General features: G+C 37.8%; 1 protein-coding gene across 5 annotated transcripts in view; it reads right to left on the bottom strand.

Annotated features, from left to right (window-relative positions):
- The window catches only part of RAPGEF6 (Rap guanine nucleotide exchange factor 6), a 184,575-nt gene that overhangs the window by 97,794 nt on the left and 58,963 nt on the right, over nt 1-27,818 (bottom strand). For 4 of the 5 annotated variants that reach the window (XM_037050516.1, XM_037050517.1, XM_037050522.1 and 1 more), the window contains one exon: nt 16,725-16,868. The exons of the other annotated variant lie outside the window; for it this stretch is intronic. In XM_037050516.1, the coding sequence (XP_036906411.1) occupies nt 16,725-16,868 (144 nt within the window). The remainder of the gene's footprint in view (nt 1-16,724; nt 16,869-27,818) is intronic. 5 annotated transcript variants of the gene reach the window in all.

Raw genomic sequence — 27,818 nt, 5'->3', positions numbered from 1 at the left:
AATCACAGCAAATCAAGATGCTTCTATTTCTGGCTCAGAACAGACAGAGACACACATGCTTCCTCAGGCACCTGGCACAGACATGCAGTGGTAATGCAGCAGACAATAATGAATCAGTGGAAGCACAGAAGGCCACATGCACCAAATCTGGGTTCCTGGTGCTGGGAAACCTTTCCTCGGCAACGCAGCTTGGTCTCTTCTTCAACTTATCTGACTCTGTAGAGCAAGCGCTGCAGTCATTCTGTCTGCATCGGAAGAAAACCAGAGCACTGTATCCTTAAGATGAAAGTTTCTTCTTTTTATTCTTAACCACCAGAGGTTTAAAAAAAAATCAACCGTTGAACAAATGGTAGTTAGAAGACATATGCTCTAACAGGTTTGTCCTGTAGCATGCCTGAGAATCCCCAAAATTAAAATCTTCCTCTTCATGTGCACTATTCACAGCTCTGCAGTATTACTTCTTGTTCTAATGCATCACTAAGACAGTACTGTTGATCTAAGACTGGCTTCCTGGCTGAAAATTTATATATATTATGGTACAAAAACACTGTATCTTCTGCTAAAGCAAGACTGTATGTTAGTGTCTTAATTCCTACTGCCCTTGCCTGTTTCACAGCAGCTCCCTAAGGAGGAGCTCCTATTGATTCTATGCTCTGCAGTAAGATGAAATATCTAATAAGAAGGAAAGAGAGTGGGAGGAGAATAGAGCTAAAAGGATGACATCACCTGTATAGAAAGCCTTCAGAAACTGCATTAGATCAATTGGCTACTGTATCTGCAGATGTAGCCCAATGAGCAATTTATTAAAAAAACACACACTCACACCCTTCTGTGAGACATGTCAGCAAGCTAAATTCTATAAGGGAAAGAAATTGGCATAAGTACCTCTACTCCATAGTTTTAAAAATCCTTTTGAATTTTTAATTCTGTGCATTGATAACACAGCTTTATTTGGGAAGCCATGTTTCCTAATATTATTATTCAAATTGTACACAGTACTGTCCCCCCAAGGGAAAAGAATTAGCTGTGGTAAGACACTCTTGCATTGCAAACGCATAAGGCAGCCTAGTTCTCAGATGCCACACACTTGTATGAAACACTGCTAATTCAGGGCTTTCTGCTTACAAAACTTCCTATTTATCAAACAGCTGTTCTGAAAGGTATAACATTTAGGACTACTCTAAATTAACATTAACAATATCAAAACTAGAACTAAGATTTGTATGTAAATAGTAAATTTAAATGGAAACAACAGCATTTCAATTTGCAAAGGAAAGCTAAAAAAAAAAAAATCACAGGCACAGCAGCCCACTTACAGCATGCACCAAATCTGCTGAGAAGAATAATCTATGCAATTTGGTACTTTGCTACAGCCCAAGCCCAATTCCTAGAAAGAGACGGGAAGCCACTAAAATTCAGATGGAATCAGAGAAGAAAATGATAAAGCCTGCCTCCAAACTGAGCTTGGACTACAAGGAAATCTCATTTTTTTCTATGAAGTTACATTGAAAACCCTTTAATTTTGCCACACCCCCTCAAATCTGAAATAATACAAGTCCTCTAGTAGCTACTCTCATTCCTGCTTCTGCCACAAGGCAGCTACTCCCATAGAGAGTTTGCACTTGCGGTTGCACTGCTGCCTCCCATTGGTCAGAGGAAGGTATAACTTCCCATGGTAAAATAACAGTCAGTGCACCTCCAGGCAGCAGAGTTACGAGAATAGCAATCAATGAACACAGCAAAGTAACAGAACTATTTTGCTTTATTAACCTTAACTTTGGGGGGAAAAGGTTTGCAACATAGGAGGAAAAATTATTAACTGATTATTACAAAGGACTCTACTGACTGTCATAGAAACATCTCATTGTTTGGGAGGAAAAAAAAATTCTCCAGTGTCCTTGGGCAAAGCATGAGTCACTTTCTGAACAACACTATGGGGACAATCTGAATTATGCTGCTACTTACAAGACTCATTTACTTTAGTAAAACTAAGTATTACTCTGAACAAAGACAAGTCATGTTTTCAAAATATGTGATCATTTATAAATTTTGGTTTCCATAAAACAAGTATTTGTTTTCTGTAAGAATTTCAACACTACCCCAAATTTGCATTTATGCATAAAACTAAATCTCACAAATACAAATAAGCATGACTCCAGTTACTAAAAGTAAAAAAACTTGGACAATATGTACAGGTTGATTTTCAAGGACCAATATATTTTTTTTAACTTACTTAATGTAAATAAACTACAATGGGTTGGAATATCAACAAACTGTTAAGCATTCCAGAATAAATCAACTGAAATCTAATTTTAATTATTCAGTGTTTTTAAATAGAAAAATGGTAAGTAGGCACTTCGTAAGTAATGAAGCCAAACATTTACTACAAATAAATTTCTAAGAGACTAGCATTTTGTACATAAACATTAATGATGTGATTCAAAACCATTTCCATTTCAATGCAAGACAATAATTATGTATAGTACCAAGAGGACAAATTGCAACCAATTCAAAGAGCAAAACCCTAATGGGCACCCTTCCCCTCTTTAGAAATCGTGTTGGCAGCACACAAAGGAGGACCTGGAGCTTAGCGAGGAAGACAGCCTTCTCCTGGCTGCTTTAAAAAACCCATCCCCAGCTGAAATGCAATCCACTAAGGCCATGTGAGAACTAGTAGTCAACACCAACTCAATAAAGGAACAACTCTCTTTTCCTTTATTTTGCCCCGTAAGTGAGGATGACATCATCCTTTTCCTTGTTCTACCAATCATCTCGTGGCGTCTGCCGTCCTAGGGAGCTGTAAGGTAAATCTGGCATGCCAAGTCTCCCTGGGCAGCACTGCTGTGAAAGAAAGAAACAGGCTCAATTCTATACTCAACATATGCATCTACTGCCACTAGGAAAACACACTACACCACACTCTTTCTCCACAAATAATGACTTAACCTTTTAATTAGTGAAGGAAGAAATAAACATCTTTTGAAAAGAACAGTCAGTAATTTATCAAATAACTAAAAACACATGATTTGGTGAATAAACAACTTTCATTTCTATCACTTTTAGAATTTTATCTCAATCTCACCCCAGTATCTTACCAATTTAAAGAAGTAACTGCAGCCCGGGAGCACACCCTCCCAGACCTGCACGCTGTGCAGGAACCACTGCCACAGGACAGCCACTTAAGAATATATTCTCCCCAACGCCAAAAGACACATTTCTCCTGCATGTGAAATGCACGATGCTAAACCACATTGATGAAATCTTTACCTTTCAAAAGGTTCTTCATACTACTACAAAATAAAGCAATCAATGCACGTTGGCTTTGCAAAGTTTCAAAGCATTACAAGATATTTTTATAAAAAAGTAAATGCTATATAGTTAATAGTAAAAATGTATGCTAACTATATAAATTATTTCCAAATGAAAATATAGAGTAAAACATTTGAAATCATACTTCAGAGAAAGCCAAAAATGAGGTTCTGAGTTATTAAACAATAAATATTCCTTTTATTTCAATAAATAACCACACTGAAAAGAAGGGGAAAATGGTCATCATGGATAAAAATAAGTTATCAGAAGATACACATTCTGAACATTATGAAAATCAAAAACCAACAATAACAAAATTCAGGTTTACAGTAATTCTCAGGCATAGGCACAGTTTCATACACTGGCTCAGTGAAACAATCACAATTGAGAGAAGCCAAACCAAAGGAGGTGAGGAACAAAAGAAAAATTACATAGTTTTCCTAAATAAAATAAATAGGTCACTCATTTATGTATTTTACTTGTATTTGGTCTTTCAAGTATAAACTGTTAAATGAACTGATATATACAGTAAAACTACTTGAATCCTTTCAGAAAAATGAACGAATTTGCCCACAATGTCGGAGGTGACATGTAAGCTCTTACAAAGGATTGTAGCCAGCTTTCCATCCCTTCCCATCCCACCACCCTTGGTTAACTCGAACATATGAAATGAATCTTTGTACTTATCAGAATATGGTTAACTCTAATTACGGGTGCCCCTTGGGGATTCCTGCTTTTAAACTGCATCCTATCTATTCCTTAGCCCTTCTGAAGGAGGGAAGCCAGAGTACCAACACTCTCCCTCCCTTTCCTCTGTAAAGAACAGTGCGCTTTAGCATACTGTCATTTCTGCCACTAAGTGATCAGCACCATGTTGTTGAGAACCCCATCAAAGCCACCAGCAGGACACATATGCACTATGAAATATGATCCATCCTCAGGGAGTGGTCCAGGAAGAAAAAGCAGAGGGAAGCCTTCATCATCCACTAAGGTGATGTAAGCTTCTATAATTAGAACCAGTGAAACTAAAGGAACAATAAAAAGGCACCACCATGCTTCTATCTTCCTCAGCACTGTGCAGTTATATCAAGCATTTTTCATTCTCTCATATGCACACATAAATACATACTGTACGCAAACCTAATGTAAAGTTGTAACACGGTGTATGATGTTCTTCAATAAGTAAGATCTGTCCAAGAATTAAAATAGAGCTATATATAAACATGACTGGAAAAAGAAATTGCATTTAAAAAATTAAATACTTGAAAATATGGTTTCTGTCTGTAAATCCTGAACACATCAGAGATTACCTTCACATCACTTCCCTGATTTATATACTGCATTTTCTAGTACCAGTGAAGTCAAAGGCAGAACACAGCTTAACTGTTGAACGGAGAGCAAATCCAACTAAAAGGCAGTGACAATCAGCATTAATCTGTTTGCTATGTCTGAGCAGTTAGTCCTCTTTCAAGGGGAATGCTCTCACCAATCATTCTCTTAAGACCACAGGTATACATTAGTATCAGAGTTGCTGCACACCATTTTCAAAAGCGCTGTCTTTAGCAATTATTGTGTAAAGTGTTTCAAATATGATATAAACCTCCTGATTCTGGCTCCTGGGCAGATCCGTAAGGACTGGCGTCGTCACCTTTGCAGGAGGGAGGACCGAGCCAAAAATCCAGAGAGGTGTGTTCAGCCTTCCTCCTAACACTCCTATTATTCATATGGAGTAAATGATGAAACGATCTTAAATATGGCTACTTGGAAGTTAGTAATATTTACATAGGCCTTAAAAATAATTTTCATACCCTTAAGCCAGTAACTTAACTTCTATGAATCAATCCTAAGGAAAAAAACCAATCATACACAGATTTATTCATACAAGTTGTTTGTAATAGGAGAAAAGTAGGAAGCTGCATGAATGCTTTGCTACACTGATACTAATATTAAAAATAATGTTTAGGAAAAAATTTAATTGTATGAGAAGTAGAAAGTCAGGATCTATAATTATTCAACATTATCTAAGTTAGTTAAAAGATCTGCATTAATCATGATACATCTAAAAATCATTAGCAACACTAGCTACCTCTGGTTTTGAAAATTACAGCAAATTTATTTCCTTCCTTATATTCTTGTATATGTTTTTACATTTCTACAATGAGCATTTTGTTTCACAATTTAAAAAAATCTTTTGTAGGCTGGCATCTGTCCCACTTAATTTGACTCCAATGCTACCCTTTTGCTCATTCCCTGTCCATCTCAACTAGGTAAAAGAACCTCCTGTCTACATCCTACATATTTCCCAGGTGATGAAGGAGGAGCAGAATTCTCCTAGGAGGTGCCAGACACTCGTAAATAGAAAAAGAAAAGCCCTCACTGGTGTTAGGGTTGGAAGCACCACAAAAAGCACACCAGTGCAGAGCACTCCCGTGGTCCGCAGGGGAGGCTCTCAGAGGTGGGGCTCCTAACTCCTCAGCAGCTGTCCGGTCAGCACTCACTGCCTTACACATGAGTGAGGTTGGCAAAGCCTCCACGTACAAACTTCCTCACTTTAGAAGTGAAAGAACATGCCGGACCCTGGAGAGCTCCAGAGCCCTCCTCTACCACGTGGACACAAGTTGGCAGTCTGTACATTAACAAAACAAGACAACCACCCCCACCCAACTTATTGTCTAGTTCACTTCCCACACATAATGCAAAGGACTGAGAGTCTTACACATTCCTTGATGGCAAGTTAGCTCTTGAGAAAGAAAAACCTTTATCATCTGCTTCCTAGTTAAATGTCTATTCTATCACATCAAACTGAGGTTCTGACTGATTAACTGACCATGTCAAAGACCTTACTTATCTGCACTAACTTCTTTGGAAGTCCAAATGCATTGTTCTGAGACAAATGTTGGGACACTGCTGTGATCTGAAGGTTTGTGTCCCAACTCCTAAGGTGATGGTATCAGAGGTGGGGTCTTTGAAAGGTGATCAGGTCATGAGGAAGAGGCCTGCATGATTAGGATTAGTGTCCTCATAGAAGAGCTCAGTGCTCCCTAGCCCCTTCCTCCATGTGAGGAGACAGCGAGAGGTCAGGACGCTACCTCCAGAATTGTGAGAAATAAATCTGTGTTGTTTATAAGCCCCTGAGCCTGTGGTATTATTATAGCAGCCTCAGGACATTCTCCACAAGATCTTAGCAAACATATTTGAACCCAAATCCTCATGAACGCACATAGGCTCCACAAAAGAAAACACATTTTGCTAAAATCCTCAAGGTGTCACATCCATGGTCAAGTGAAGTCTCTAGCCACTGTTCAGTGTGCCAACATAAAGGTGGTTAAGTGATCTGGTCCTCACAGTCACCTCTTAATTCAGCTGCACTGACAAATGTCATCTTAATCTCTCTAAATATGTTCTCAATGCAAACAAAACATGGGACACTGCAGGAGAGCAGGGAACACAAGGCGCAATCAGAGAAGCAGCAAATGAGAAAGAGCTCCTTGCTGCATTCGTAATCTGCGAGCCTAAAAGGAAACCGCGGACTTTAGAGTGTCACACTACGCCTACTACCTGCTACACTATCCCAGAACAGTAAACTATTCTCACCTCATGTCACATAAGAACTACCAAAATTCTGTGGGTCCCACAAAATGTGTTTTTTCTGATCTGACAAAAAGAATTCATTCACACCAGATGGCCATTGTTGTGTGGGCTGTTGTCAATTTTTTTTAATCTTCACCTGATGACATTTTCTCATTGCTTTTTTAGAGAGGAAGGTGCGGGGGGCTGGGAAGAGGAAGGGGAGATGGGAAGAGAGAAAGGACTTCCTAACGAATGTGTGCAAACACCAACACAGTTTTTCAACCTCTGAAGAATGTCAAGATTTACATTTGGGACAATAATGTTTCTATAAAAATAACTGAGCATGAATGCTGTCTGATAGCCCGGAGACTCATTTACAGTTAAATGAAGGCATACTTGCTGCTTGACCTTGGTGAACTAACATACTTCCCCTTACTGGTCCTGGCTTAATTTTACTGTTGAACTTTACATATATACCACTCTTAAAAATTCAACTCAGTATATCTGAAAAACCTTCACCACTGTAGGATATAACATATAACATATTTAAAACACAATCAACTTTACATAAAAATGGACATTCAAGAAATTCTTAAATAAGTATCTTGTTTTCTGGTATCCTCAGAGTAGAGCAAAACTGTAAGAGCATACTTCAGTGGGGAGTAGTAAGTATAAAATCCTAGGGCCCAGTGAGAAGTGTGCTCTGTGGACACGAAATGTTGGGGAGGCTTCTCTAAGGAGGTCACAGGTGAATGGGGTCCTGGGAGCTGAGCGGGGCTTTGGCAGGAGGACATGGCAGGAGGCCGTTATGGATTAAAGGAGCAAATGGCAAGTTCACATTCAAAGTGATTCATCAAAGAACAGAGTCACCTTAAGTGAAGAATCCTGTAAGAATCTTCTAGGAAGAGAGAACAGAACCATAGGAAGGCATCTCCAACAGAATAATGGGGCCAGAAGGCTGAAAAGGTAGACTGGGACAAAATGAAGAAGAGATTTATGTGCATATAAACTCAAAACTGCTCAAAATAAAAAATTCTACACTTCTATTTATAAATCAATACATGTATTACCCAGAGAAAATATTTTGTGTTCACTATCCTCAGAAATGTAAAATGATAGTCCTCAGAATTTTAAAACGATACTTCTCAATTAAAAACATTCCAATGCTCTTAAAATGAAAAAATACTACTCCTACAATGAAAGCTGGCTGAGAGAGTGTGAAAAATTACTACCACAACTATTACAGAAAGAACAGCAGTGAACACTAAACAAATGAGCAACACAAGGAAATTGAGAGGAGGTGTCTGGAGAAGAAGAATCTAAATACTATTGAATGATTAGACTGTGGGTGTACACATATAAGGGGGACTCAGCCCCCAAGACCCATAAGTTATTTATGAAAAATTGTGTATTTATTCTTACATGTTAAAACTTCAAAATACTCTCCATTTCATGCAATATGCCTACTAAGATGTTTTCCCACTCCACAGTTTTGGAACTCGTCAATTTTGATGCCTTTTAGTGCTTCTGCCATTTTTCCCCCACCTCTTCCACATCAGCAGTGTTTTCCTTTGAGGACTTCTTTCATCAGGCAAATTAAAAAAAAAGTTGCTGATGGCAAGATCAGGTAAATAGGGAGGGTGGGACACCCAAAAACAGTTCCAAAAACTGTGGAACTGTCAGTGCAGTGTGGGCAGGTGCACCTGTAAATCACCTATCATGAAATGGCCAAACACGATAGGAGCCTTCCAAAAAATTCACGGGGACTTCCAGTCAAGGTGGCGGCACTGGCAGACATGACTTGTCTCTTTGCACAACCACAAAAAAATTGCAAATAAAATACAGAACAACCTTGACTTAGAACTGTCAGAGTTGCATGGAAGTCTGACAACTACAGAATTGAAGAAACCACATCCTTCCAGACTGGTAGGAGGGGCACAGACAAGGAAAGGGCTGGTCCCTTACCCACACATGGCACATAAAAATTCAGGAGCAATATATTGGGAGCAAGGAGTCCCAGGCCCACACCAGACACCTCAACCCAGGGTTCCAGTGCCAGGAAGACAAGTCCTCACAACTTCTGGCTACAAAAACCAGTGGCGATTGAGTTGGTGGAAGAAACTGCTAGAGTCCCAAGCAGTTCCTCTTAAAGAGCCCACACACAGACCTACTCAGACTCACTCCCTCTAAGCTGCAGCACCAGAGTAGCAGCTTGAAAGGCACCAATGGCATACAGGGAGAGACTGAAGTGTCTGGCATCAAGGCAAGCAGTGCCACTGTCCTCTTTCTAAACCTTCACAGAGCCAGGGAACTGGTGCCATATCTGAGACTCCATCAACCTGGATAACAAGTGTGACCCACCTTGCAGATCCCCAGAGACTGTACCCCACCAAATTTACCAGGCCCAACAAAGTTGCTTTTCCATATGAATGGCTGGTTTTGGCTCCTAAATCCTATCAAACAAGCAACAGCTGGCTTCGGTGGGCCCTAGCAACAGCCAGGTTAGATTCACAAATTGGCTTCCCCTGGAAATCTCCAAGCCCAGCACAAGTAGCAGCCATTTCAGATTGCTTTATAGCTCAGGCAGGATGCCCTAGGCAAAACACAGTTCCAGACTGAACTTGGCCTGCACCACCTGGGAAATCCCAGGGCCAGTGCTCCCAGTGGACAGCTACAGACCACGTGAGAGCACCACCACCCTGCCTCTGCACAGCTGATCCTCCAAGGAGGGCAGAGGTTGGTGGTAACTGGTCAAAGGCAGTCCTTGCAGCAGACTGGCCTGGGTAAATCCCTCCCACTGACCAGCCAACAGCAACCAAGGTTCAACTACAAGAGGAGGGTGTACTCAGCCAACACAGAGGGCATAGCTCCAGTACCCAGCTTGGGTGATAGAAGAAGCTGTGCCACTGGACTCCATGGGACACCTACTACATTGGGCCACACTACGAAGACCTAGAGTCAAAGCAGCTCTACTAATATGTAGAAACAAACACAGGGAGACTGTCAAAATGGGGAGACAAAGAAACATGGCTCAAATGAAAGAACAGGTCAAAACTCCAGAAAAAGAGTAAACGAAATGGAAATAAACAATCTATCAGATGCAGAGGTCAAAATACTAGTTACAAGGATGCTCAAGGAACTTACTGAGGACCTCACCTGCATAATAAAGATCGGTCAGGAACAAAGGAAACATTAATCAAAATAAAGAACATTATACAGGGTAATAACAGTAGAATGGATGAAGCTGAGAATCATATCAATGATTTGGAATATAAGCAAGCAAAAAACAACCAATCAGAACAATAGGAAGAAAAAAGAATCTTAAAAAATGAGGATAGTATAAGCAGCCTGCGGACAACTAAGAGGTCCAACATTGGCATAACAGAGGTTCCAAAAGAAGAAAAGAAAGAGCAAGAGACTGGAAATCTATCTGAAAAAATAATGAAAGAAAACTTCCCTAATTTGGTGAAGGAAATAGACATGCAAGTTCAGGAAGCACAGAAAGTCCCAAATGAGGTGAATGCAAAGAGGCCCACTCCAGTATTTTTATATTAAAATATAATAAAAGGACACATCATTATTAAAATACCAAAGGTTAAAGATAAAGAGAGAATTTTAAAAGCAGCAAAAGAAGTCAGTTACCTACAGAGGAGTTCTCATAAGACTGTTAGCTGATTTCTCAAGGGAAATTTTGGAGGCCACAAGGGACTGGCAAGAAATATTCAAAGTCATGAAACACGGGGGCCTATAGCCAAGATTGCTCAACCCAGCAAAGCTATCATTTAGAATCGGAGGACACATAAAGGCTTCCCAGCAAGAAAAAGCCAAAGGAGTTCATTACCACCAAGTCCTTATTCTATGAAATGTTAAAGAGACTTATTTAAGAAAAAGAAGATCAGAACTATGAACAATAAAATGGTAAAAAATACAAATCTATCAACAACCAAATGTAAAAAAAAATAAACTAAGCAAGCAAGAACAGAGACTGAATCATGGATATAGAGAGCGTTTTCATGGTTGCCAGATGTAAGGGGTGTGTGGGGGAATGAGTGAAGAGGTGAGGGGATTAAGAAGTACAAATATGTAGTTACAGAATAGCCTTGAGGATGTAAAGTACAGTATAGGAGATGGAGTAGCCAAAAAACTTACATGCATGACCCATGGACATGAAGAATGGTGTGGGGATTGCCTGAGGGAATAGCGTGTACTGGGTAGAGAGGTGGCAAAGGGGAAAAATCAGGACAACTGTAATTGCATTATCAATAAAATATAATAAAAAATTTTCACTGAAGCCCAATGCAGCCTGTCACAACACCACCAGCTGGTACATGGAAACAAATGGGTTCATAGGACACTTGCCTATGTGGGAAGCCTGTACTACAAGGGCCCATGCTCCAGAAAATAATTCTGGTTGTTTGGGTCCCCCCTTGTATATTCCAAGTAATTCGGTAAGACAGGCAGATCTGACACTACCATCCTCATTTTTAGACGTAAAGCAGCCAAAGCATAAAAGCTTTGGTTGAAAAACCCCAATCATATATTTAGTGAAGGAAGGATTCAAGAATGACAGCTTATCTACATATCAGACCGGCAATTTTCAACCAGTGTGTGCAAAATGTTTTTATGACTATTATTTTATTTTTATTTTTTTCTTCTCACTCAAAAACATACTCATTAATTTTTAGAGAGAGTGATAGACACTGAGAGAGGGAGGGAGAGAAACATCAATCGGTAGCCTCTTATATGTTCCCCAACTGGGGTCCCAACACACAAGCTAGGCATGTGCCCTTACTGGGAATCGAACCCATTGTCTTTTGCTTTAAGGACAATACTAAAATCAACCAAGCTACACCAGCCAGGGCATGCAAGAATTTGTAAAATATACAATTCTTTACTATTTAGTCAGGCGTGCTGACCTCTTTTCACTTAAGAGTTTCAAATGAAAATAATGACAACAGAAAACAGCAATAACTGTTCGGTGTGAATGCCCTGTCTTGAACAATAAATATAGAGACCATGTAACAGAGTTGCATCTTATTGGTCACATTCATAAGTGGTGCCTGACTAATTCTTGGTGCCAGAAATCCTTACATAGAAGTAGAGGCACCTGATTTTTAAAAAGTCACTTTGGAGCAAAAGGGTTAAGTACCCTATTTTGCTGTGTATAAAACACATTTTTTTCTTTTTTACCAAACTCTTGAATAAGAGTTTGGGAAAATAAGAATGCACATTATACATGGGTAGTGCCTGAAATACCCTGATGTTTTTATAATTATCTATTACAGAAAAGTTCTTATACCATAATATATTAAAAAATGAATGCTGAAATGCCTTTACAATACAAAAACACAAGTATCTACATATAAATAAATAATTAAAATAAAAAATTAAAGCCCTGGCTGGTGTAGCTCAGTGGATTGAGCGCGGGCCTGCGAACCACACCATCGCGGCTCGATTCCCAGTCAGGGCACATGTCTGGGTTGCTGTCCAGTTCCCAGTTCTCAGCAGGGGATGCACGAGAGGCAACCACACATTGATATTTCTCTCTCTCTCTCCTTCCCTTCCCCTCTAAGATAAATAAATAAAATCTTAAAAAAAAAAAAAGAAATGGGGCTTGTGTAACTGAAAAATGGATTTAAAATAAATAAATAAAATAAAATAAAAAATTAAAATGAAAAATATTTTCCCCCAAAAGTGTGGGCCAAAATCGTGGGGGTGCATTATACTTAGCAACATAGGTAATTAATGTCATTATTATTTATAAATCAATCAAAATTATACCTGTTTTGTCATCAGATTGATAGAAATATATATTTTTGTGCGTTCCACAGAATTTTTAATTAGTTTATGTACGCCATTAAATGAAAAAGGTGGAAAATCACTATAACTAGACTATTTCTACTTGGCTTACCCATCTTAGTCATCAAATATTGCTTCCAATAACTATTTTGCTTTTTCTGAATATCAAATACACCCTTGTAAAAGAATTGAGGCTCTGAAATCCCTGGGAAATTTGGAGGCATTTAAATGTGTAGCAAGCTCTGACAGCAATACCCAAAGGAGTTTCAAAAATGTTATTACTGTAATAAAGATGCTCTTTTCACATTAAAAAAAAAAACCTTTCACATTAAAAATCATGGTTCTCTTGCTCTGCATGGGTGGCTTGGCTGGTTGCAGCATCCTCCTGTGCACCAAAAAGTCTGGGTCTGATTCCCGGTCAGGGAAATCAGTTTTAATAAATCAGTTTTATCTAAATTTAAATCAACTTAGTTCTCCCTCTCCCATTATCTACCAAATTCCTGATGGTACTTAGTAAGATAACCACCCAAAACTTGTTATATAAAGCTTTGCATGCAAAAATGCCAGTCTTTATTTAAAGCCATCAAAGGGACAGGATCCCAAGAAGTGTGACTGAGTACTGCTCTTCCTGGCCACTCAGGAAACCAGCATATCCCCGAAGGACAACTTTCAGACACCAAAAAACCACGGGAAGAGAACACTCAAGTGGAGACTAGAATAAGCCAGTAATCAAAACACACACAAAATCTGTACACTCTAACTCATAGAAGCAGAACAAAACAGCACAGAGATATTTTGATTTAACAATTCTACTCCTTAAGATTTTTCCTCAAGAAATCAAGATACGGGCATATATAACCACAAAGAGAAGACTTTCAGCCAAGACGGAGGCATAGGTAGATAATACTTTGCTTCCTCACACAACCAAAAGAAGGACAACAAATATAAGAACAAAAACAACCACAACTGCCAGAAAACCGAATTATATGGAAGCCTGACAACCAAGGAGTTAAAAAAGAACCATTCCTCTAGATTGGTAGGAGGGGTGTAGAGGACGCACAGTAAGGTGGTGGCTGGAGGATGGGGCAGGGACCAGCCAGCAGACCGGCCAGTCCCACATCTGCCTACAGATAAACCAGGAGAAACAATTGGGTGGTGAGACAGGCCACACAACCCAGGGTTCCAGCACAGGGAAATAAAGTCTCTAAACTTCTGACTGAAAAAACCTTTGGGAATTGTGGTGGTGGGAGAAACTCCCAGTCTCATGGGAGAGTTGGTTGGAGAAAACCACAGGGTCCTAGAATCTACACAAAACCATCCAACAGGAATCAGCACCAGAAAGGCCCAATTTGTTTGTGGGTAGTAGGGGAAGTGACTGAAATATGGAAGAGAGGGGAGCAAGTGCCATTGTTCCCTCTCAGATCTCTCCCCCACACACAGCTTCACAATCCAGCAATTCGGGTTGCCCTGTCATGGTAAATACCTAAGACTCCACTCCAGACTACCTAACAAGTGCGTGAAGACAAAAAAAAAAAAAAAAAAAAAAAAAGGCCCAAACAAAAGAACAGATCAAAGCTTCAGACAAAATACAACTAAGCAACCAAGAGATAGCCAACCTGTCAGATGCACAGTTAAAAACACTGGTAATCAGGATGCTCACAGGATTGGTAGAATTGGTTCCAAATTAGATGAAAAAATGAAGCCTACGCTAAGTGAAATGAAGCAAAATGCACAGGAAACCAATAGTGATGGGAAGGAAACTGGGACTCTTTCTTCCTTCTTTCTTCCTTCATTGATTTAATGGAGTGGACTAGAAGGAAGAAAGAAACAAGCAACCAGAAAAGAAGGAAGAAACAGGAATTCAAAAAAATGAGGAGGGGCTTAGGAACCTCCAGGACATCTTTAAATGTTCCAACATTCGAATTATGGGGGTACCGGAAGGGGAAGAGGAAAAGCAACAAGTGGAAAACTTATTTGAACAAATAATAAAGGAGAACTTCTCCAAACTAGCAAAGGAAATAAATAGACTCCCAGGAAGTTCAGGAAGTTCAGGAAGCTCAGAGAGTCCCAAAAACTTTGGACCCAAGGAGGAACACACCAAGGAACATCATAATTACATTAGCCAAGATTAAAATGAAGGAGAGAATTCTAGAAGCAGCAAGAGATGAGGGGACAGTCACCTACAAAGGAGTTCTCATCAGACTGTCAGCTGATTTCTCAAAAGAGACCTTACAGGCAAGAAGGGGCTAGAAAGAAGTCTTCCAAGCCATGAAAGGCAAGGACCTACACCCAAGCTTACTCCATCCAGCAAAGCCATCATTTACAATGGAAGGGCAGATAAAGTGCTTCCCAGATAAGGTCAAGTTCAAGGAGTTCATCATCACCAAACCCGTATTCCATGAAATGTCAAAGGGACTTATTTTTAAAAAAAAAGAAGATGATCAAAAATATGAACAGCAAAATGACCACAAACTCATAAATATCAACAACTGAACCTAAAAAACAAAAACAAAAGCAAACTAAGCAAACAACTAGAACAGCAACAGAATCACAGAAATGGAGATCACATGGATGGTTATCAGCAGGGAGAGGTGGGGAGAGAATGGGGGAAAAGGTACAGAGAATAAGTCGCATAAATGGTAGGTAGAATATAGACAGGGGGAGGTTAAAATAGTATAGGAAAGGAGGAAGCCAAAGAACTTATATGTACAACCCATGAACATGAACTAAAGTGGAGGAATACTGATGGGAGGGGGTGTAGGGCAGGGGAGAAAAAAAATGGGACAATGGCAATAGCATAGTCAATAAAATATGTTCAAAAATACATAACCACAAAGAAATGTAAATTATCTAATACTGAAAACTGAGTAAGTTATGGCAATTTTTATAGTGGAATATTATGACATCATTAGGACAATAGGTACATGAATGGGTTGTGAGACTAAACAACTTTTAAATTTAGACATATTTAAAATAGATACATATTACTTATGTAGTAAGGCAAAACACACTGGCTTAATTAGTGATGGGAAAATTTAGTATAAACAGGTATTAAATCATAAAAATAGAAAAAGAATTTTGTATTATCTGGATGCAGATAATTATTATTTATTGTCAGAAATAGAATGTACTGAATCAGTGAAATTATGCAGATGTGACTAAATCCTTAGAATTGCCTTAAATTTAACACTTATTCTAGTATAAACTATTCCCTTTATGAATATTCTTCTTTGTCCCTAACTTGGAATAAGTAAATTTCTATTTCTGACAACAGAAGGAACTAAACACACCCTGAAGAATTTTGCTGTGATCAGTCTCTAGACTGTTTTTATATTTTGGGGGATGACTCCTTTGAAAACTGATAAAATAAACATAAATTTATTGTTTTTTAGATTACTATTCTTTATTCAACTATTTTTCAGTCTAAAATGAAATCATCTACAGTTACAAAACTGAAGATTTCTGAAGAAAGAGCTTATGGTCTTTCAGGTGTTACACAAGTTAATGATCTTATCTGCTTCTTTTTCAATATTTCCATGTGAAATGCACCTTCAATGCTTGTATATGTTTCTGCAACAACATATATTATGTCTATCCCTCCCACACTCGATGGGCATAATTGATACATTTTATTTCTTTTGTATGGCTTATAATATTATCACAAAAAAAGTTCTCAATGAGTCCATTACCTGACTTTTCAGGCCTCTAATCCATATTCCATTGAGGCAATAAAAAGGCAAGAAAATCCACATTTATGTCTAAACAAATACATTAAGAATTATTTTTTACATTATTTAAAAGGAAAATAAAAACAAAACTCTCAAAAGAAACCCCCAGCAAAAATAAAAAAACCAAACTCTCACTGATAAGAGTATTTCTACTCAACTCAACCAAGCAATATTTTTAAAATTTACATAGCTATATTTACTAGCCCCAAACTTTGACCATTGAATCCTAAGTGTTGATATTACCAAAGTATATGTAAAATGAAGATACTGTATATGAAAATTAAGAAAGATCCAGGAAATATTCCTAAATGTACTCACTGAAAGGTAGCTGTTAGTGTCTGCATCATCAGTAATGGTTTGGCGCTCTCCCTTATGGTTAATTTTCCGGAATCTTCGGCGGGACTGTCTGGCTGGAACTTCTCTTTGAAGAATATTATCTTCATTATCTTTGGAATTCTCTACCTGAAACACATGTTCATGTTCCTGATTAAATACCCAATTTTTCCATATTACTGACAGTCTATGGAGTCTTAACAAGCTCATAAGGAGGCTTCATTCACTCCTAGCAAGACACTGCCTCAAGAAAACAGTCGGTATAGTGCTCTTAAGTTCAAAAAGATTAAAGGTGATGTTATTATAAGATCTAGAGACCACAGTTTCCTTCCAGGAAATAGTCACTCTTGCTCACATAAACATATATCCTCTAAGTAAAGTCATTTACCAGAAATGAAGGCTGCTAACTACACCTACACATTCAATAATTTTAACTTCTTTGCTAGACTAATTACAAACTGCCAAATTACATGAATATTTTATTTAGCAAACAATCAGGGCTTTGATTTCCATGGCTTTATAAGCATTAATGTATTAGTGTTTGGTGTCCATCTTAATGTATGGCAATAGCCAAGAGTAAGGCTAGCATCTTTTAGGGCAGAAGGGAAAACTAACATTTACTAAAGGCTTAAAATGAGCCAGCATGCGCCCTGGCTGGTGTAGCTCAGTGGATTGAGCACAGGCCTGCGAACCAAAAGATTGCGGTTCGATTCCCAGTCAGGGCACATGCCTGGGTTGCAAGCCGGTTCCCAGCAGGGGTCGCATGAGAAGCAACCATACATTGATATTTCTCTCTCTCTCTCGCCTTCCTTTCCCTTCTAAAGATAAATAAAGATAGTATTAAAAAAAAAAAAGCCAGCATGCACAGACACCACACTATATAGTTCACACAAGAGCCCTGCAAGCAGGTATTACTACCCGTAGTTTGTAGATGAACTAAGGAAAATCCAAAGAGCCTTATAACTTCCCAGTCTCAGGACAGTGATACATACTAAAGGTGATCTGGACTATAATCCTGTCTTCAAAACTTATGCTACCGACACAAGGCCACACCACCTAATTACAGATTAACCACAATTTTAAAAACTTACTTTTACAAAGGATATGTCTCAAAGTGTACATTACAATTAACTTCACATCCAATAAATAACAAATGATTTGTTTTCCCCCACAACTACTTTTTCTACTAATGTGTTATCTTTTGCTAATATAAAAAAGTCCTAGTCACCCAATTTTGAAGTTGCATCAACATTTCCAAGTCCTGCTTGCCTCCTAAACCTTATCTTCAACCTTTTCCCTTTTTAAAAAAATTTTTAAATTGATTTTTAGAGAGAGGGTAAGGGAGGAGAGTGAGAGGGAGAAAAACATCAATCAGTTGCCTCTCTTACACCCACCAACTGTACACTGATCCCGCAATCCAGGTATGTGCCCTGATGGGGAATCAAGCAGACAGCCCTGTGGGTTACAGGAGGACGCTCCAACCAACTAAATCACACTAACTGGGGCCTTATCTTCACTCATTTCTCATTACTTGTCAATTCCTTGTACAAATCAACCTCACAATGTCCTTTCTTTTATTCTTATTATTACTCTTACTCAAGTGTTAATCACCTCAGTCCTGAAAGACAGTAGTAGGTGATCCTGTCCCTTCAGACGTGTTCCTCTCTAATCCCAACTGGCATGGCCAGATAAGTTACCTAGATAAATCATCACTAGGCAGGTCTCTTGTTCCAAATGGTACAATGGACCACTAATCGTTACCAAATAAAATTTAAACTGTTGCACTGGATATTCAAAGTCACATACACTCCCTCCCCCAAATAATGTTATCACTTTATGTGTAAGCCTGGAAAAACCACTCCCTTCTTCCTCCCCACCAAAAAAAACCCCCTCACATAAAAGCTCTAGCGAGAGATGCAAAATTCCCTGATGATTTCTCAGAAAGAACTGATGTCTAAGCTGCTGTTCTAGATGTGAGAGTTCAAGAGCAAGTGGCCAAGTCAATGTGACTATTCTGCTAAGTAAATTATTTCCTCAGTTTGTTTTATCCTACCCATTCTATTGTTACACGCTGAAACACTATCATTTAAGACATATCTTAACTGCCTTCTCATCCATACCACCAGAGACACTCCCTTCCTCAGACTGTGACTTGTTTACTATGTGTACACGACCTAGACTTCTCATAAACTGGACACACTCCCTGTAGCCTTCCAGCCTTTGCATACCCTGCTGTTAATTCTGGCTAAAAGTCCATTTCTCCTTTGCCCACCTGCTGGCATCTTATCCGTACTTCATGACCCAGTTCAAACAACCCCTCCCTTGTCTCAGGAAGATGCTACTTCTTCTACAGTACTAAGCATAGTGAGCATAATTATTAGCTAAGCCTACCTCACTAACAAGCTAAGAAGCTCTCTAAGACAGGAACTGTATTATAGTACATATATTTGTTTATTTAACATTCAATAAACGTGCCATAATGGGTATTACATTACATTCTATTAAATTCTCTCTCCCAATTATGTTAGGTTCTTGGAAATATGTATAAGGCATTCAAGAAATATACAGGCAGACAGAATAAGTTACCGAACACTGCTCTTCTGAAAGGTAAAATCCAGAAATCACAGGGAATGGATTTTCAGCTCAACCATTAGAGAATTTGGTATGGGCAGCAAAAACATACTTCCTCCTCCTTGTGATCTAATTCCCTCTTCTAAAAACGTAAAGGACAACCACGGTATTTCCTGAACCACTATACTAGGCCATCTTCCACAAGCTCTAAGTTATATCATTCAAGGCTCACAATGACCTTACTACAAGCTAGTTTTAAAAGATGTTACAGTCTCACAAAACTTAAGTAACTCACATAAGTGGGTAAGGTCTCAAAACCCAACTGTGACAAAAAAGTTCATCTCATTCATACTGCTCTATTCCAAAGGATGAACTAGATTATCTACTTTAGGTGAAATTCCAGTATGACAAGTTTCTTAAGTCTTTTTTTTAAGATTTTATTTTGTTTTAGACAGGGGAAGGGAGGGAGAGAGTTAGAGAAACATCAGTGTGTGGTTACCTCTCACGTGGTCCTCACTGGGGACCTGGCCTACAACCAATTCCCAGGCATGTGCCTTGACTCAGAATCGAACTGGCGACCCTTTGGTTCACAGCCCGCGCTCAATCCACTGAGCTACACCAGCCAGGGCTAAATCTTTTAATATCTACCATTTATTGACAAAAGCAGAGATTTAAACAATAAAGGCTTTTCAAAGTAAGCATAGTAGTAAACTGAATTTAGGAAAGGAATTTTTAAGCCTCAATTTTGAGGAAAGTAACAAATTTAAAAAATTGAATGATGTATAAAGGTTTAAGTGCCCTTAACAGAGCTCCCTTTAAATACAAGCAAAACGTGAGACTTTTAGAAAATAAAACTTTGCAAATGCATACTGAAATGGCACAAAAGTACAAAAGCCAAAGACCAAGAATGAAGTAAAACAAAAACACCAGAAGGTGGGCTACCAAAAAAGCCTCTGATATACCAGACAATCTCCCTATTCTATGAGACTAGGCCTTCTACTCCGAGAGTCGCAGGGAGCAAGAGACAGGAAATAAAATAGAAAATCCACCAAAGATGGGGAATCCAACAGGAGACTTACTCAGAAAACTCATCCCAAACAGCCACACCCTCACTGTAAAGGCTGAGCACTGTATCAGCCCACCCTGCAGGGATAGGAAGAAAACTCGCTTGGCACTGAGAGAAGAGAGTGGAAAAAAGCAACCAAACAAAAACATTTTCTGAGAATTAAAAAAATAGGCTATCCCACATGCAGATCTATTGTTTGAATTCACAACACCTTAAGCACATAAGCAAATTTAAAGTAGTTCAGGATTGATATGTGCATATACAACTGACAAAAACAAATCTAAAACCTCTTTGCAAGAATGCAACTTCAACCCAAACCTCAAAAAATCCCCACACCTAAAGTTCAAGACATATACACTCATGTACCAAAAAACCCCACCTAAGCACAAGAAAATCCAATCACATAAGCAAATAAGACATGATGAGCAATAATAATAAACAGAAAAAGGACCACAGCAGAATCATACTTGCAAGCATTCCAATATACTGAAAATACCAGAAAATATAAAGCTATAATTTTAAACACTTTAAACAAAACAAGCTTGAAAATGAGCCAGAGATTATAAACAGCACCCAAGTAGGTAAGGACTGACCAGGACAGAAAAAATATTTTCTTCCCCAAGTGCCCTTGTCACCACTGCCAGGCTAGCAAGGAGTCAGTAACAAGAAGGCCGAGAGTTCAAAGAGATAGCCTGTCTCACACACAGACACGCACAGCATGCAGAACAAAGTCGGGAAGAGATGAAAATAAGAAATTGTAAGAGACAAAGGTGGGGTGAAAAGATTAAACATCTAACTAAACAAATTTCAAGGTGATAAAAAAAAAGAAATGAGACATACACCAAGGAGAAAATGACTTTTTAATTTAAAAAAAAAAAAAAGCCCAAAGCAGCCCAACAAATCCAAAGCAGGACAACTAGAAACTACAATTGTAAATTCACACAATAAAGATAAACAAAGACTTCTAATGAGGCCAGAGAGAAAATACACATCAGCTATAAAGGAAAGGCAATTACATTAATCACTGACGTCTCAAAAACAATGGATTCCAGCAAATAGCATGTACAGTGTGCTGAAGAAAAAAGATCCGCCTTCTAAAACTGCATTGATGGCAAAACCATCCTCAAGAAGGATGCAAAACAAAGACATTTTCAAGCACACAAGCAAAAAATACACCCAGCTGAGATATTTACCAGCAAAACACCTTTATAAAAAAATTTTAAGGGTATACCTCAGATATAACACATGCACATTAAATAAGGTCTTACACACAAGAATTGAAAGCAAAAATAAAATGCTAAATACATTAAATACTTGCACAAATGAACACAATAAGGTACAAAGTAAGCAGAACTAAAACACTACATAACTGCAATTACATTTGGATTCTGTCACCAGCATTAAATTTGTGTAAGTTCGCTACTTATCAACTTTGATTATTTTTAAGTAGGCATATAAAAATAGCTAGAGTTAGCACAGAAAGAACAGACCAAACACAGTATCTAAGGGACTGTTCTGGGCGGGGGAGAGGGGGGGTAAGGTTCTCACTACAAAAGAAAGCAAGAATGAGAGGCAAATAAAAGAACAAACACAAAGCATATGTGGAGAAGGTTAATTCAACCTGTCAGCGGTCACAAGGAATGTAAGTGAAAGGCATTCCAGGTTTAAAACAACACAAAACCAGTCTTACACAAATCTGTAAGAAAGGTAACAGTCCCCAAGATTAAGATGCACAGTACCCTGACACAAATATACAACAGAAGACTGCTAGAAATTAAAGTCACAGGTACATCTAAATAAGAAATAATGAATGCAAAAATCCTAAACTCTATTATCAAAGCAGGCCCAGAAATGCAGGGGGGAAAATAGGTAAGAGCTCACATTAAGGTTTACTGGGCATGCAAGGGTAGTTTAAAATGAGAAGACCTATTAATGTAAATTATATTAACCTGGTGGAGGTCATGTCGGACCTAGGAGATACAAACTCCCTTCTTAACCACTGTAACATACATCAGGAGGACAGGTTCCAGGTCCTGACCAGCTACACGTCTGCTCGTGACTAATGTGAAGCCATAACGTTTAAGCTGTCAGTTTTGGTTATAACACGTTTCATAAGGGTGTGATATTCAACAGTAAATTGTATTCGAGAGATACCTCAAACTCCAAAGTTAGCGTTGTGGTGTTTTTTTTTCATTCACCACTGGAAATGACTGGAAAACTATATCTATTGGATAGTCTAAGAGACAATGAAAAAAATCAGTGACTGCTACTCGAGTGGCTTATCAAAATATTTTTGCAAGAGTTGTGAACATTATTTATGCCTTGAGCTTAGCAATATTGTTTACGAAGGCTTTACAACTGTTTTGCAAAGTCAAATACTGAAGATTCTGAGTAACTGATGTTAAAGACATTTTTGTTTGTGTTTGTTAGCAATATCCATACTTCTAAGCAACCAAGAGATAACCAACCTATGAGATGCACAGTTCAAAATACTGGTGATCAGGATGCTCACAGAACTGGTTGATTTTAGTCACAAATTAGAGGAACAAATGAAGGCTAAACTAATTGAAATGAGGGGAAATGCATAGGAAACCAATAGTGATGGAAAGGAAACTGGGACTCAAATCAAGGGATTGGACCAGAAGGAAGAAAAAAATGACCAAACAGAAAAGAATGAAGAAACAAGAATTCAAAAAAATGAGAGGCTTAGGAACCTCCAGGACATCTTTAAATGTTCCAATATCCGATTTATAGGGGTACCAGAAGGGGGAGAGGGAGAGTGACAAGTGGAAAACTTATTTGAACAAATAATAGAGAACTTCCCCAATCTGGCAAAAAAAATAGACTCCCAGGAAGTTCAGGAAGCTCAGAGAGCCCCAAAGAAGTTGGACCCAAGAAGGAACACACCAGGGCACATCATAATTACATTAGCCAAGATTAAAATGAAGGACAGAATCCTAGAAGCAGCAAGAGATAAGGGGACAGCCATCTACAAAGGAGCTCCCATCATACTATCAGCTGATTTCTCAAAAGAGACCTTACAGGCAAGAAGGGGCTGGAAAGAAGTATTCCAAGTCATGAAATCCAAAGACCTACAACCAAGATTGCTCTATCCAGCAAAGTTTTCATTTAGAATGGAAGGACGGATAAAATGCTTCTCAGATAAGGTCAAATTCAAGGAGTTCATCATCAACAAGCCCTTATTATATGACATGTTAAAGGGACTTATCTAAGAAAAAGAAGATAAAAAATATGAACAGTGAAAGGACAGCAAACTCACAGTTATTAACAACCACATCTAAAACAAAAGCAAACTAAGAGGATAGCTAGATCAGGAGTGGAACCATAGAAATGAAGATCACATGGAGGGTTAGCAACAGGGGAGAGTGGGAGGAGGAGAAGGGGGGAGAAGGTATGGAAAATAAGTAGCATAGATGGTAAGTAGGAAATAGACAGGGGTGAGGGCAAGAATAGTAGGGAAAATATAGAATCTAAAGAACTTGAGACACATGGACATAAACTAAAGGGGGGGAGGGGGTGTGCAGGGGGGAGGGGAATGAAGGGGGGAATTAGAACTATAATGGCATAATCAATAAGATATATTTTAAAAAAAGAATTTTAAAAGCAGCAGGAGAAAGAGAGTTACATACAAGAGAGCTCCCATTAGACTGTCAGCTGGTATCACAACAAAAACATTTCAGATCGGAAGGGACTGGCATAAAATATTCAAAGTAATGAAAAGCAAGAACCTACAATCAAGACTACTTACCCAGCAAGGCCATCATTTAAATTTAAAGGAGAAATACAGAGTTTCCAAGACAAGAGAAAGCTAAAGTAGTGTGTTACCATCAAACAAGTATCACAAGAAATGTTAAAGGGTTTTCATTAAGAAGAACCTACAAAGAGAAACATAGGTGTAAAAAAATAAAATGGCAATAAATACATACTTAGTAACAATCACTTTACATGTTAATGATTTAAATGCTCCAATCAAAAGGCACATGGTAGTGGAATTCATAAGAAAAGAAGACCAATATATATGCTGTCTACAAGAGACCCACCTCAAAGCAAAAAGATACGTACAGACTGGAAGAAATGCGAAAAGATATTTCATACAAATGGAAATGGAAAAAAAGCTGGTATAACAATACTTATATCTGACAAAACAGACTTTACAAAAAAGGCTGTAATAAGAGACAAAGAGAAATACTACCTAATGATAATGAAAATAGTCCAACACGAGGACACAGCTCTTATAAACATTTATGAACCCAACATAAGGAGCACATAAATACATAAAGCAAAAACTGATGGATATAGAGAGATCAATAATAACACAGTCATGGTATGAAACTTTAACACTCCACTGACATCAATGGATAGATCTCCCAGACAGAAAATCCACAAGGAGATAGCAGCCTTAAATGCCACACCAGATCAGATGGTTTAACTTATTTTTTCAAAGCTTTCCATCCCAATACAGGAGAACATACAGTCTTTTCAAGTACACATGGAATATTTTCTAAAATAGACCATGTGTTAGGTTAACATTCTCAATAAATTTAAGAACACAGAAATCATATCACACTTCTCTTCTAACCATAATGGTATGAAATTTGAAATCAAAGAAAAACAAACTGAAAAACACACATTAGATTAACAATGAGATCAAGGAATAAATCAAGATACCTTGAAACAAATGAAAAAGAGAGCATAACACCTCAAAATGTACAGAGCACAGCAAGAGCAGTTCTGAGAGGAAAAGTCATAGCATTCATTAAGAAACAAGAAAAATCCCATATAAACAATGTAGCTTGACACTTAAAGGAATGAGAAATAGAACAGCTAACAAAGACCAAAGTGAGTAAAAGGAAGAAAATAATAAAAATCAGAGCAGAAATAAACAAAAAGAGGCTAAAAAATACAAAAACCAATAAAAATAAGAGCTGTACCTGTGAAAAGATAAACATTGACAAATCTTTAACCCCCCTCATCAAAAGAGGACCCAAATAAAGAAAATAAAAAATGAAAACAAAAGTATAACAACTGACTTCACAGAAATAAGAGATTATAAGAAAATATTATAAACAACTATAGGCCTACAAATTGGACATTCTGGGTAAAACAGATAAATTTCTAGAAACATAAAATCTTCCAAAATGGAATCAGCCAAGAATCTGAAAATCTAAATGGACAGATTACAATTAATGAAATTGAACCAGTAATAAAAAAATCTCCCATAGACAAATTCTAGAAAAGCACTAACAACTATCCTTCTCAAACTATTCCAAAAAATTCAACGTAAGAAAACTCCCATGCCCAATTTACAAGACCAGCATTATCCTAATTCCAAAACCAGATAAAGACACTACAAAGAAAAAATTATAGGCCAATGTCCCTAGTGAAAATAGATGCTAAAATCCTCAAAAAAGTATTAGCAAACCAAATCCAGCAACACATTAAAAAGATCATACATGATGACAGGTGGGATTTACTCCTGGGATGCAAGGTCAGCACAATATCTGCAAATCAATAAATACAATACACCACATAAACAAAAATAAAGGATAAAAAATCACGTGATCATAACCAACAGATGCAGAAAAGTCATTTGATAAAAATCAATTACTCATTTATAAAAACTCAGTAAAATGTAGCAAGAACATACCTCAACATAATAAAGTCCAACTAGGACAAACCTGCAGCCAGTATCATACTCGATGGGCAAAAATTAAAAGCATTTCCCTCAACATGGAGAACAAGTCAGGGATGTCCGCTTTCACCACTCTTATTCAACACAGTATTGGAATTCCTAGCCACAGCAATCAGACAAGAAGAAATAAAAGGCATCAAAATCAGAAAAGAAGAAAAACTGTCATTATTTGCAAATGACATACTATATATAGAGAACCCTAAAGATTCCACCAAAAACAATGACTAGAATTGATACCATATTTTTCCCAGTATAATGTGAACCCAAGTTTTTGGCCCAAACTTTCAAAAATTTTTTATTTTAATTTTTAATTGAATTTTAAATTTATTTGTATTTAGATATGTTTTTATTATAAAGGAATTTTAGCATTTATTTTTTAACACATTATGGTACAAAAAATTTATGTAGTGGTAACAACAAATCAGTATGACCTAGGTATAAATGCACTCCTTATTTTTCCCTCAAAAATTTGGGCAAAAATGTATGCGTTACACATGGGAAAATATGGCAAATGCAGTAAAAGTAGGATACACACAATTACTGAGAAGTCAGTTGTATTTTTTGTAAAGATTTTTTTTTATTTTTAGGGAGGGAGAGTGAAAGACACATAATTGTGCAAGAGAAACATCAATTGATTGCCCCTTGCATGTCCTCAACTGAGAACGTGGCCCACAACCCAGGCATGTTTCCTGACTGGGAATTGAACTAGTGACCTCTCAGTTCTCAGGACAATGCCCAACCCACTAAGCTATACCAGTCATGGCTCGGTTGCATTTTTATGCACCAATAAGAAACTATTACAAAGGAAAACGAAGACATAATCCCAATTACAACTGCATCAAAAAGTAGACTAAAATACCTAGGAATGAATTTAACCATGAATGTAAAAGACCTGTACTTGGAAAACTGTAAGCCACTGAAAAAGAAATTAAAGATACAAATAAGTGGAAGTACTTACTATGTTCATGAATAGGAAGACTGACATCATTAGTATGTCCATACTACCCAAAGCAATCCCTATCAATAGTATATTTCACAGAATTAGAACAAATATTCCAAAAATTTGTATGGAATCACAAAAGACCACAAATAGCACAGCAATCTTGAGGAAGAAAAACAAAATTGGAGGAATCATGCTATCTGATATCAAACTATTCTACAAGGCCACAGTAATCAAAACAGGATGATGGTACTGGCCTAAGAACAGACATATGGAATAGAACAGAAAGCCAAGAAATAAATCCACGCCTTCATGGTCAATTAATATTTGACAAAGAAGGCAAGAACATAGAATGGAGTAAAGATAGCCTATTCAATAAATAATGCTGGAGAAATTAGACAGGTACATGCAAAAATAAATAAATAAATAAAGCCAGACCACCTCCTTAAGCCACACACAATAATATATTTGAAATGGATTAGACTTAAATGTAACACTCAAAACCAAATAATCCTAGAAGAAAATGTGAGCAATAAAATCTCATCCATTTCTAATAGCAATATATTTTTTCCTATATATCCTCAGCAAAGAGAAACACATGGAAAAAATAAATAGATGGGACCACATCAAACTAAAAAGTTTTTGCACAGCAAAGGAAACTATCGACAAAATGAAAGGACAACACACTAAAAGGGAGAACATAGGTGAGGGGTTAATATTCAAAATCTATGAAGAACTTAAAACACAGCACCAAAAAAACAACCCAATTAAAAAGGGGGCAAAGAACCT

This window comes from Sturnira hondurensis, unplaced genomic scaffold (genome assembly GCF_014824575.4).
Source record: "Sturnira hondurensis isolate 20B ecotype Veracruz unplaced genomic scaffold, ASM1482457v3 Scaffold0006805, whole genome shotgun sequence".
Taxonomy (NCBI): Eukaryota; Metazoa; Chordata; class Mammalia; order Chiroptera; family Phyllostomidae; genus Sturnira; species Sturnira hondurensis.
Note: the sequence above shows the minus strand (reverse complement) of the source record. Positions and strands in the feature narration are given on the sequence as shown.